The sequence below is a fragment of the Talaromyces rugulosus genome, chromosome II (genome assembly GCF_013368755.1).
Source record: "Talaromyces rugulosus chromosome II, complete sequence".
Lineage (NCBI taxonomy): Eukaryota > Fungi > Ascomycota > Eurotiomycetes > Eurotiales > Trichocomaceae > Talaromyces > Talaromyces rugulosus.
This window is the reverse complement of record NC_049562.1, coordinates 3,624,139-3,637,211: the sequence shown is the minus strand read 5'-3', so window position 1 is coordinate 3,637,211 and position 13,073 is coordinate 3,624,139. Positions and strand designations below refer to the sequence as shown.

General features: G+C 51.1%; 4 protein-coding genes across 4 annotated transcripts; 3 read left to right on the top strand and 1 right to left on the bottom strand.

Annotated features, from left to right (window-relative positions):
- Positions 1-1,800: 1,800 nt before the first annotated feature.
- TRUGW13939_03723 (uncharacterized protein) lies at positions 1,801-3,868 on the top strand (the record flags this gene model as incomplete). The annotated part of the gene is made up of 3 exons (XM_035486903.1): positions 1,801-2,572; positions 2,643-2,664; positions 2,722-3,868. The coding sequence occupies 3 exons, from the start codon at positions 1,801-1,803 to the stop codon at positions 3,866-3,868; spliced, it is 1,941 nt and encodes a 646-aa protein (XP_035342796.1).
- A 927-nt stretch (positions 3,869-4,795) lies between these two features.
- On the bottom strand, positions 4,796-8,360 carry TRUGW13939_03722 (uncharacterized protein; the record flags this gene model as incomplete). Its single annotated transcript, XM_035486902.1, has 3 exons — positions 4,796-5,372; positions 6,885-7,704; positions 7,769-8,360. Coding segments are annotated over 3 exons (1,989 nt in total), but the record flags the coding sequence as incomplete, so codon positions are not given.
- A 217-nt stretch (positions 8,361-8,577) lies between these two features.
- TRUGW13939_03721 (uncharacterized protein) lies at positions 8,578-9,950 on the top strand (the record flags this gene model as incomplete). Its single annotated transcript, XM_035486901.1, has 5 exons — positions 8,578-8,620; positions 8,687-8,694; positions 8,744-8,948; positions 9,016-9,371; positions 9,396-9,950. The coding sequence occupies 5 exons, from the start codon at positions 8,578-8,580 to the stop codon at positions 9,948-9,950; spliced, it is 1,167 nt and encodes a 388-aa protein (XP_035342794.1).
- Positions 9,951-10,460: 510 nt separating this feature from the next.
- Positions 10,461-12,548, top strand: TRUGW13939_03720 (uncharacterized protein; the record flags this gene model as incomplete). Its single annotated transcript, XM_035486900.1, has 3 exons — positions 10,461-10,484; positions 10,619-12,272; positions 12,358-12,548. The coding sequence occupies 3 exons, from the start codon at positions 10,461-10,463 to the stop codon at positions 12,546-12,548; spliced, it is 1,869 nt and encodes a 622-aa protein (XP_035342793.1).
- Positions 12,549-13,073: the final 525 nt, after the last annotated feature.

Genomic DNA, 13,073 nt, shown 5'->3' with positions numbered 1-13,073 from the left:
TAGCTCCTCGGGCCGTAGTGGAAATCCACCAACGTTCACGCGCTTTGGGCAATTGACCATTCCCATTTGCCTCCACTTTGTCAGCAGAATGGCCAGAAATCCGTGCTTCCCCGTCCAGCTACGCCCGGAAGCTAGGCTTAGCTTTGCTACTAGGTTTTTTGCTATCTTGACTAGCATCGGCCAGTCTGACGAACGCTGGCCAATGGTGACCCCCAGGATTTGCAGTACATGAGAGCGCTAACCTGGTTCCACGGGTGCCCTAAGCTTCTAGCCTGGGCAATCGACCGTGGTTGGCAGTGGTTCACGGGCGATGCGCTAGGCCGTCAGCCTCGTTTAGCTCTGACTGCGAGCATGACTATGTACGGAGTATTTGTTGTGTAGTTGTTATTGTGGTTGTTACTGTTATTGTTATTGCTATTGTTATTGTTCCTGTATACGCGGACAGAGATATGCTTGAAAGTCATGGTTGCGGCCCGGCCCTCCCCTGGTCCTCCCTTTGATGCTTAATAGTCGCGCTTCACTGTTCCGCCCGGTCTCATTGGCCCGGCGACCATGGCCATAAGTTATGATAGATTCTAATCCTAGCCGACGAAAAAAGACATGCATACTACTCCGTACGCGGTGCGTCACTACGTATCAATTGTCGTTTCCTGATGACTGACTGATGACAGGCGAGCTCGTGTCGATCGCTGCCGTGGCCAGCCGCAGTAGCCGGGGCGGGCATTTGCTTGCCCAAACAGGAGAGGCAGTTGACCGAATTGGACGAGGCGGGGACCTAGTCTAGTCCTGCTTGAGAGCGTAGCTATACTACTCGCCCTGTTTTGCACTCTGGAGTCTGTCCGTACTGTATGGAGTATAGGCTTGGTAGGCTAGCACTGCCGGGAAATTTCCCCGTTTACTCGTCGTAAATAATGCAATAGTCCAGACAAAGAACCCCTATTCCTTTGACGCATCTGTCGCGAGCTTATCGCTGCCCTGTTGGGCCTGGAGGAAACTCTATCGCGTTGGCTCAACCTTGATTGCCGTTCTGGCATCTGCATTATTATTCAAAGTTTCCAAGCCGTTCAGCATGCTAGTCCGCCGACAGGCTAGACTTGGCGATCGGCCGGCGACCCCGTTCGCGAGCAGCACTATGAGTACGTACTATGTATAATCCTCTGAGAGACAAGTTCAAGGCCTGACGGGGCCGGCTTGTCTTCAGCAAGTACTCCGTAACAAGTAACAGGACTAACAGTAACAGTAACAGTAACAGTAACAGTAACACTGTTTCCGTACGGTATCGCGCGTGTACGGAGCGTGTTTTACGGGCTAGGGCTAGCGGCAGGCAACCCCCATGCCGAATTACCAGGCAAGAGCAGCCAACCACCCTCGCCCTCCCCACCATTTCTGTCCCAATCAACGCTTTTCCTGGCGTCCATTTTTTCTGCCCTCTCACATGTCCCTTCCTCTAGGCTCTCGCTCTCTGTCTCTTTTAATTACCGCTAGTGCCATCGACGGGGAAAAGTGGTGAAAAGTGGAAAAAGGGCGCAGTGCCCTAACCTGCCGAATCGGTCAACTGAAATGAAGGTGAAGGTATCAGATCCCACCTGATCAGGAGCGATCACCTTGTATCGCCAGGGACTGGCAATTGGTTAGGCACAAAGTAGTGAATAGTTATATCTCCGCGCCGCTGCTCTCTTCTGTGTCTGTCTGTTCTTGCTTGACAACTGACCTGGCCGCACTAACTCGCTCGCTACCCCTCAAACCATCCTGTCAAGCCTCTGATCAATCTGCAGCGTCGCTTTTTAGCTTTTGGCCTGCATGCTCCGGCCACTCGCTGCCCGCCCTAGTGACTCGCCATCGCCATCGCAATCGCCATCTGCATCTGCATCTCCAACTGTCCAGCGGCCGATCGCGCTTGACAATGAGCGCCGCCGTCCTAGCCACCTCGACGATACAGCAGTGCGACTGAGGACCATTGAATCCTCCATCTCGCTCTCTCATTGCGTCTGGCTTGCGGCCGGCTCTCAGGAACCTGATATCAGAACCACCTCCACCAGTACCTTGACCTCCACTACCTTCTTCAACGACAACAACAACATGATGGACACCGATGCGCCGCCCTCTCACGAGAGCGACTATGCCGGTTCGCCCTGGGTTGACATGGGCGCTTTTGACTCGGCTGCTACTCCCCATCACAGTCCACCGCTGCCTGACTTCCACGGCTTCAGCTATGGCTCGCCGCCCATCATGCCCATGGAGCCCGCATACAGCAGCATGTCTGTGCCACCGCCATACTCGACTCTCCAGCTGACCATGCCTTCGCATCCATGGCCGAGTATGCTGACCACCCAGTCCAGCTTCCCGGAAACCACTATGTCTCCAGCGCCGCCGCCGCCGCCGCCGACATTGTCCATCCCCCAGCCCGTGCCGATTCGCCCATCGCAGTCGACTCCCACTGCGCCCACGCCCCCGAGTGCGTCCTCGGCGCCCAGTGCGCCGACTCCTCGCAGGACCTTGACGGACGAAGACCGCCGTCGAATGTGTCAGTATCATGAAGAGAACAAGTCGGCCAAGCAGACCGATATTGGAGGTAAGCTCCCCTGAGTTCTTGCACGTGCGCCAACAGAACAGACTCGCTCACTTTTGCTTGATGTATATAGCTCTCTTTGGTGTCGAACGGAGGTAAGAGACTGTTCTTTTTGCTGCTACTTTTTCAGAATTACTGACTTGTGTTGAAAGCACCGTCTCCAAAGTCCTGCGCCAAAAGGAAAAGTACCTCAGTATGGAAGACGGAAGCCGTTCACCAATCAAGAAAAGTAAAGGCAAGGTCCCGGACATTGAAAAGGCCCTTGTAAACTGGGCAAGAAACTTCCAGCGCCATGGCCATTCCCTGACCGATGCTATGATCAAGGAAAAGGCGCACTTTTTTGCCACCACCTGCGGCAGCACCGACGGGAAGCAAAAGGTTCTCACGACAAGCTGGCTCGAGAAGTTCAAGCGCAAGAACAACCTGACTGTTTCCAAGTCCCGAAAGGGCTCCGTCGACACCGTTGTCAGCGATGAAGAGATTAACGTAAAACCTCCCACTCATCACTCGACCGGAGTTTCCCCTATCTCCCCAGTTGCGCTGGCCCCGTCTCCTTTGTCACCCATCCAGTCTCAAGATATAGTGAAAAAGGAGTCGATCGAGGGAGCACCAGACCTGGTCAGAGATTACAAACACAGTCACTCTCAGAGCACCACCTCTCTCGATACTGCTCCCTCGCTATCTGCCAGTGTGGCAAGCCCGACGTCGCCTCTGTTGTCCGAGAGCCCGTATACTCCATCGGCTCGCTCGCGCCTCCCGTCCATTAGCTCTGCCACAAGTCGGCGCCGGAGCCAGACGTTCCCACTGGCGCTAGATGCTGATGCGCCTGGCGCCAACGGGACTTCTTCAGACCAGATGCCGTCCAAGAATGGCATCCATGCATCGCAGTCAGTGGCAGTCTTTGACTCGCCTCTGGAAGAGGATCCCCGGGAACGTTTCTCTTCCGCAGGAGACGACAACGTTGTGGTCAGACACAACAGGAGCACCCCTGATATCAAAACTACAATGCAGCCCCCTCCGTTGCCCAAGTCCAGCACCGTCAGCCCCATCAGCGGCCCCAGTTCTCCAACCCAGGACGAGGCCCGGCGGGCCCTGGAGCTGGTCATGAACTTTATTCAGAGCCAGCCGTCCGGTCTGGGTCTACAGGCCCAGGATTACATCACCATGGGCAAGCTGATGGAAAAGCTTGAGCTGGCGCAGAGCCAGGCAAGCTCTATTTCGGGGCGACTTCAACGCATCGATGAACACGCCGACAGTCCTCGGGTGAGCAAGAAACGAAGCATCCACTCTCTTACATGATTATGCTGGGCGAACCTTGTCTTGTTTGGTAGGCTATTTGTTTCTGTTTGTTTTTATTTTTGCTTGTTTTTATCTCTTTTGATTTACGTCTGCAGTTTGTTTTGTTTTCATTTTATTATTATTTTGGATCATTAAAGAAGTGAAGATAGCAGGACTACTGAAGGGCGACCTTCAGCCTGCTGGAGTTTATTTGGAACTGGATTTTCATTTACTTTCAGGTTAAAGGGAAAGGGGGTCCTTTTGGACTAGACGGATTATTACCAAGTTGGGCAACCGACTGACAACAACAACAACATCAACAACAACAGTGCGCTTGTACATGACAGCGATATATGCATACTTTTGTTTGTTTTCATTTCTTCATATATACTTTCTGCAGGGAAGATTTACTTTCTTCTGCCTTTATGAACCTCGCGGTTCGTGTTTTTTTCTTTTTCTTTTTGCATTTTGCATTTTGTCGGCATTTTCCTTTTTTAGCTCATCGCTCATCGCTCATCATTCTTTTTTTTCTTCTTCATTTGCATATTTGGCTATGAGCAGGTAACCTTGCAGTCATTCATTTCATTATATTTCTCTCACCAGAATAGTTAGTTCTATCTTGGTTGTGCAACATTGTGGCTTGACTGCCCAATACTTCTCGTATTCCCCCTTTTTTTGTTGAGATTCCCCCCAATTTTGTTTTTTGATTTATTTGTTTATTGGAAGGATATTTAACGCATCTTTTTTTTCTTTCAATTACACACTCGTTGGAAAGAGTACATTGTGAAATTGGCATTACAAAGTCAGTAGTACTATTAATGTAATTAGTAGATACCCAAACTTAGCATTACTCCAGTCGTCAACTGGTATCAAGAATCATCATTCATTATCAAATTACGTATATACCTCAACGACGACAACAACAACAACAACAACAACAACAACAAATCACAAACTCACACCCCGCTCCTCCATCAACTCTGTGATACCACGCTCAGAAAGTTCGGGCAGCAGTTTCACAAGCACACTTTCAATAATAGCAAAGATGAGGTGTTTGTTACAATACGCGTCCGAAAACGGATCGAGAAGATCCGTCTCTATGGCTTCCAGGAGAAGCTCCGTCGTCTCATCGTCGTCATCAACCACTGACGAAGTGACGGTGGTAGCATCGACATCGTCGTGATTAATCATCAACTCGGCAGTGTCACCGCCACCTACAGTGCCACGGAAAAAGGCATGTGCAATGGAGCGCGGGAATAGGGATAAAATGTCAGTTGCACACTGGCGTTTGATAGCGGCGATTTCAGGCGCCGATGGAGCTGTGCCCGCCTTGGACTGTGTTTCCTGGGGAGTACTATCTACGTTGCCAATTCCAGACTGTTGCTGCTGCTGCGCAGCAGGTTTTTCGTTAGGTGCTGCATTCGGGCGCGAATTAGACGGAAACAGAGTCGTCCTGGCGGCAAGCAGCACTGTTGGGACAAGCTCAGGGGTCAGGACGTATTTGTCGATCATCTCGCGAAGAAACCTGATCAAGAAAAAAAAAGACATTAGTCCAAAAAAGGGATCAAACTTCGCTCACAGCCCAAAACGGCAAACAAATGGTGGCACACAGACACACGGACACGAAAATTACGTATTGTCGACACATTGAGATAGGGAATAGGGTGGAAGCTTCATCAATCGGATTCAACGCGAGAACGGGCCTGGGGTCTAGACTTCGCACCGTCGGAGCTAAAAGAAGACGCGAGTCCCTGTCCAAGAAGGGAAGACTTGATGTCTCACTTGCCGCTAACTTGAGGTCTTGACTGGGGTCATTGACAAATAATCCCAGATCGTCGCCCTACGAAGCAAGCAATTGCGATTCTGCTTGGGATAGCAGTCGCGAGAAGAGGAGCCCGGCTTGGTCGCTATCATTTGGAATTTTGACCTTGTATGAGGGCATATTGCTTGACTTTTCACACTTCCGAAAGACTTGGAGACGGAAACCGTAGATGCCATGACTCGGGCATGTCTATACGGATTCTAACACCACGAACCAACGGCAGATGCCTTGCGGGGGACGGTGCTCGGAATTGTACGCACGTCCAGTCAAGAATCCCATGAACAAGCATCAATTGGTTGACGACAAGCTGCGGCGCCAGACGGGAGGAAAGGGCCGATCCAGGCACCTCGGTCCACTTGATGATCCTCCACTCAGCTCGCGAGACTGGCGAGCGCAGAGGACTTGGTCCTTTCGCCATGGGTAGCAAAGCCAGACAGGCTTGGCCGGATCGGGCGACAGATGGCGGCGGCCCGTTCATCGACATGCGACAGAAGGCCGAGTCGTAGTATCAAGACTATCGACGATTCGACATGCCCAAATGATCGATAAGGCGGGAAAACGCCAGAGCGTGCACAATTCGCTGCAAAAGACGAATGCATGACCGACCCACCGGCTAGTTGGGACGGGATGTAACGTATTTTTGGTCTGCTCTGGCGGTATTGAATACCCCTGTCGGTTCTGTATGTTTCGTAACGGACGGGTACGGCGCTCGTCATAACCGTGACGGAAAGATACCTGGGGACAGTTGCACACAGAACCGATGCCAGCGACACCGAAGGATGAGCAGAACCCAGCAGTGAGTCATTCGGACGCTTCATTGGCTCTCCGCCAGTCCCCCTCAGATCAGATGATCGCGACGCTATGCGAGTAGCCGGAAAGGAAGTACGCCTTTTCAAGTAGCACGGTCCAATGAGAGTGCTGAAGCGGCCTTTGACAGGGATACGACGTTGAGGCCTTTTAATTCCTTGAATAGCGCATCGCTGCCCCGTACGCATGACGCATGAAGGAGAGAAAAAAAATCGGAGACAATGTTGCTCCCCCAAATCTCCAGGGTCGATGTTGTTGACACTGATTCGACATCAGAGACAGTGGGCGCTGCAGTCATGAAGCGGAGACACTGTCCTTGGCGCGCGGGTGGATTTATGGGCTTCAAGTGTGTAACGTTGGAATAGAACTGGACAGAACGGAAATGCAGAAATGAAATGTTGAACTCACCGGTCGATAACACTATTTGTCGCGCCCACTTTCCCAGGCCCCTTTAAAACCAAGTTCTGCATCAATGCAAGCGAGCCGGTCACCCATGGCATTCGCTGAGAGAGGCGAGTCCACTGCGACACAAGGGAAAAGGTTCTGTAGTCAAGAACTGGGCGGCATGAGGTCTCTTGCGTTGGCGACTTGACTGGAATAGGCTGGTTTGGTGAAGCTGACTCCTGCGTGGAGATTTCTGATGATGACAATCCCACCCGAAATAGACCCCCTATCACAAAGCGAAGCGTAATATAGGATAGGTAGGCTGTATATAGCGTTTTCCATATCCAAACAGATACGCGTGATTGGTTGTTTTTCGGCAAGCTGTCCTCTAGTCGGTCATCTGAGAGTAGTCCAAATCTTTCCAACCGACCCAACCCGTCGCCATCGTCCAAATCCACAGCATCCTTGGTTGTGTCTATGGCTTTTCGCCTTGCCAGATGGATTACCTTGCTGGCCGTGGTCCAGATAAACCAGCCTTCGCATATTTTCCCGCTGATTTCGTTCCCCAGCACTAGATCCGCCACTATATCCTCGACCAGTGTCCGCAAACAGACGTTTTCGAGATCTTCAGTGGGAAGAAGCACAGCTAGTACGCCTTGCGCGAGAAGATGGCGGTATAAACCCTCGTTTTCTTGCTGCTCTGCTTGTTGTTCTGAACTTGACGAAGAATCCAATTCATCTGACGACGGTGACAGACTTGGATGTGGATTAAGTTGGTGGTATATGACTCGGGTCGGTGACGGGATGCAGACCAAGTTGGATCCTTGTTTGGCAGTCCTATATGCTACAGGCACAGGCACAGACATTAGCGTCATCTCAGTAGCATAAAGAACCAGTGGCAAGCTAACCGACGATGTGTGCTTCCAACAGGCTAGGAATGTCGTCCAAAGCGAGCTGGTTCACGTCGACCTGGCGGAGTCTCTGTTCCAGGGCGCGAGTGCAATGCGCGATGAGTTGAAGGACCTCGTCTATGAATACGTGATCCGTCGTAATCTTTGCGTACCATGAGTAAACAAACTCCTTGATTATGATAGCAAGCAGGGCATAGAGCTGCAAATCAACCTCGTTGGAACTGGTCAACGGCGGTAACAGCTCCTGCAGAGGCCGCGGCGTGTTCGACCCGTACGAGGAAGAAGTCTCTGGCAAGAGCACTCGGCGGATCAGCGCAACAGTATTCCTATCGTTGTATGCATCGGTTGTTGATTCGGCGTCCGGCACGCTTTTTCGAGGGGCTGCCCGTGACGCCGCTCGCACTGGCTGTTGTTGTTGTTGTTGTTGTTGTTGTTGTTGTTGGTGGTGGTGGTGGTGGCTCTGGAAGGAGCTCGACGTTCGTGAAGCCGCCGCCGCAGTGCCAGACTTGGACGGAGACAGGCCTCTTCGGGGTAGATTGGTCGTCATTGCATCGCCATGTAAAAGCAGCGAGCCAGCAGCGCGCTGGTCCCTGGACGTTTAAATAAGCGTTGTCGAGCTGCAGCGACCCAAGGCATGGAAGGTGGTCTGTGTTGCAAACGTCCTGCGGCTCCGCCAAAGCTTACCCGCGCCCGCTGCGCCTATCAGATTAGGCAAGCGCGGGGGAGAGGGGAGATGAACACCGCGTCTTTCTATCTTTCTTGGTCTCACCTCTCCTCGCTATCTCGCTTATCACCTCTGTAACAACATGTCTCAAGTCGCGATTCCTCTTTGGCTCGACTGCGATCCTGGTAAGTACTTGGCTTAGTAGTATTACCGTGTTTGACGAACCTTGAACGCTGAGATTGTATATTCAGGCCACGATGTAGGAGCTGCAACATGACCTCTCGGTGCATGACATGCTGATTTACCAGGATGCATTTGCAATACTTATTGCCGCCCAACATCCATCGCTAAACCTTCTGGGTATCACGACTATCCACGGCAACTCATCCCTCACCAACACCACTGCAAATGCCGGGAGTGTCCTGGAGGCCATCGGGAGGCCAGAGATACCGGTCTTTCCTGGAGTCAGTAAGCCGTATTGTCGGCCTGCCGTGCATGCGCCAGATATTCATGGTGAGTGCGCTGGTCCCGGAAACCACAGACATTCAGACATGCAGACAAATGACTTGATACTATTTAGGGGTCTCGGGCTTGGATGGCACCACACTTCTTCCCAAAGCGAGTCGGCTGCCGATCACTGACAAAAACCCGATCCTGGCCATGCGGGATGCCCTTCTGGCCCAGCCGCCGGACACAGCGTGGGTCGTTGCTACTGGCGCTTTGACAAACGTTGCGCTTCTGTTTGCAACTTTCCCAGAAGTTGTCAGCCATATCAAAGGGCTAAGCATAATGGGGTCAGCCGTTGGGGAGGGCTTTACCGACGTCCCCATGAGCCGACTACCCGGAGAAGAAGCACGTATAGGGAATACCACTCCCTGGGCCGAGTTTAATATCTACGCAAGTGCCTACACACCTCTAGATATATTTCTTTTTTTGGTTTAATCTCTAATGCCGGTGCAGTGCGACCCCGAATCATCTCAATCCATTTTGTCCAACTCAGTGCTCGCAGCAAAAACGACATTAATTGGCCTAGACTTGTCGCATCAAGTGCTCGCCACTCGTTCCGTCCAGGAACGAGTATTGGGTGCGGGATCCGGTGGATCCGCAAAGAACGACCTCCGTCAGATGCTATATGAGCTGCTTTTGTTTTTTGCCGGGACATACTCTGCCGTGTTTGGTATTGACGAAGGGCCACCGCTTCACGATCCAGTCGCAGTGGCAGTGGTTTTATCCAACCTCAACCCCGAATATGCACAAAGTAACCCAGTCTCTGCGATTAAATTCAATGACAAAGACGGGGAACGCTTTGCAGTCACCGTTGCGACGGATGGTCAGCACGGTGGTACTGTGACCGCCACCGGACAGCTTGGACGAACGATAGCAAAGCCGGTGCAAGGCAAAGGAGTTGCCATCCCCAGGGGCATGGATACAGACTCGTTCTGGGACTTACTCATCTCGTGTTTAGAGAGAGCTGAGAAAGCTTCACCACTGGCTACCAAGTCCGCATCGCAATAAGCCGCGACGTGTTGTCGGTCCTTGAATGTCAGGCTCTTTCGGTCTTGGAAACTGGTGGGCTTTAGACAGGAAGATGAGGTAGAAAATAGACCAGAAGCCAGTAGATATCGCAATACGTACAAAGATTTGAAGAAAAGCATTGTATCAAACAGCGAATCAGAGCAACCCATGCATGCCAGAAGCCCCGGTGGGGCGATCGCCCCAGAGTCACGCGCGATTGGCTGCGGTTGCCTCCACCAAAAAGACTCCATCTCCGCTGCATGTCCCTCTTATCTAATGCTCACGAACCCAGAAAGCCGCATGACCCTCGCCTGCATGTGTCCTGATTCATCGCGGCTCTTCTCGATCGTGCCGTGCAGTGTCTTGTAAATATCCCGGCGTGTTATGCTTTCAGATGCTGCGACCCCACCCGTCAACATCGCCATCGATTCGATACTCGCTCACCTTTCCGCCAGCGACATCTGGAGAGAGCGCCACATGGAAATAAAATCCTGACAATAATACATCGCCATGCCGCCCGCAAACACTCCTTCGGTAAGTCAGCAGTGGTGCATATGTTTTCGACTTCTTGTTATTGTGCTGGGATTGAACGCCTGTGGGCTTTTTGCTACACCGCTTGTTTGTCCTTCTGTGCGAGTCCGTTATTAACATCTTTACGATTGCTGCAGGAAACGCCCGCCTTTTCATCTACCGTGGTGACGCCATATCCGCAACTATTTGATTCGATTTCGAACTCGACACATAGTAACACGGCTGCTACGTTAAACCATCCTGTTGATATCAACGATGCAAATGATGAGAACGTCAGCTTCTTGCGAGCACGCCACCACTCCCCGCCCGAGTCATCCGCCAGCAGTCGTGCTAGACGCAGGCGCCTGGCTCTCCTACCAGAAGTCGACCTCGAGAGCATGGGTATAGAGGAACAGAGACGTTCACGGCCGCCAGGAGAAACCAGTCGGCGGTTTCCCGTCGTTCGGCGACAGCGTGAGGACGTCAATGTGGTCCCGAGTTACGAAGGGCGACTGTCAAGCCCAAGATCTCTATATGGATGGGCTCCTGCGCCAGAAGAGGAGACGAATGAGCACGACGAGCGGTATGGCCTTCCACCCAACACACATGCCGACAGTGTTTGGTTTGGCAGAGGCGGCCCTTCGGACCAAGCCACCATCGGCGAGGCAACTGTGCCGCGGATTTCGAGACGAGATGTTATAGGAAGGACGTTGCCGCCATACTCGGGAAATATTTCTGAGCGGAGTGAATCGAATCTTCAGAATCGGACGGCTCCCAGCACAATAACAGAGGCATTGTTACAGTCCATGCGCCGTGGCTCCAGGTTTGCCTCTCGAACTCGCACGCTTCAAAACTATATCTTGGAACGGGAACGCACTGGTGAACAAGAAGCAGAGGAAAGGGAAAGGGAAAGGGAGCGGGAGCGGGAACGGGAACGGGAACGTGAGAGAAATGGCACTTCGTCTCTGCCACGTGCTCTCAGAATAAACCTGAGGAACATACATGGGGATCTACGGGACAGAGTGAACACACCGCGGCACTATCTGAGAGAAAATCCACCCAGTTCGAGATTGAGGGATACAATAAAATATTTGCAAGGCATTCGTTTCTCGAACTCGTTGGAAGAGAGCGTGTCGTGCGCTGTTCAAGGAGGATTCGTCCACGAAGAGTATTACACAGAAACCCAGAACGATGTGGACTTCATCCTGGATACATCATCAATAACACCACCGGCCAACTGCTCATGGTTGCAGGCAGGGGCGGTATTTGTTGGATCGCAAAAAGCAGCCCATAACAATGTAGCAAATCAGAACCTTCAGATGCTTGGCCACCGGTTATCGTCAAATCAGTCGCAGTCAAGCACTCCAGTTTTGACTAATGAAGGTGGTAATACCGGTCGCATCAGCGTGTCAACAACAAGTGGCCGACGATATTGGGCGAACAACGTTCATCAGGCGTCTGTGGCCAGAGATTCCAAAGACGAGCATTGGCCTGTAAAGGTCACTATCCATAGTGTTGATTATTCTTCCATGTCTCTGACAGGGTCCATGGAGGCATATAATATTCCAGATAAAACGTCACCCACGCTTGATGCTCACATTGTCACTTTCCTCGAAGGCGAGATCATTGATTTAAACGTCCATTCCCTGGAGACGACAAGTTTCAAGGCCGATGCAGATATCGACAGCACGTATTGGCGAGAATTGCAGCCTTTCAAGGATCTATCGGATGAGCAGATGATCAAAAACCTGCTGAGCAGGAAATGGATGACGGAGGAATTGAGAAACAACTGGATCCTGATGCGATGGAAAGGTGAGCAAGTGGATCTTTTCTTTTCTTTTCTTTTTTTTTTGTGCCCATACCCGCAACTATCGGAATAGGAACTAAAATTATGCAGAACGTTGCTTCATCACGCCCACCGACTCGCGGCAGGGTCTCACAATTTCTGGCTTTTACTATATCTCTCTACGCCGCGACACTGGAGAGATTGAGGGACTGTATTACGATCCAGGCAGTTCCCCGTACCAGCAGCTGTCTCTGAGGCCAGAGAGACGGAACATGACATTCTCATCTTATGATCTTCGCTAATGACCCTGCGCCGTGGAAGTTGGAGATTTGTATAGCCACCTCCGTCCACATATGCTTTCAGACATTACACATTTTCACGTGCATGGCGTCTGAGTATTGTCTCTTTTTTTTTTTTTGAATATACAAAATTTGTCCGGTTGAAACGGCCATAGCATTGTCAAGTGCATGTTTATAGCGTACTGCATATTGTTCAGTGATCGTTGGATCGAGTCATACATACATGTCATTTGGTTAGAGGCGCGGTGTTCATCACTGCAAATAGCAGGGGGGAAAACACGACATTTTGTTGATCGATGTCTTTTATCTTACTAGATTTTGTAGAACTTGAAAGTTGGAAAAAATTCGGCTGTCATTTTCTCATATATTCTAATTTCTCATCCAGCAGTTGTTATATTTTCATTCGTTTCCCTTTTCCGATTTGATACATTGAAAAAACCATTCCTCCCTGTCATGAAATTCGTCACGATGGTTTTTTTTTATTTGTCACATATATCACGTTGATGACATTGAATGTAACAAAAAAAA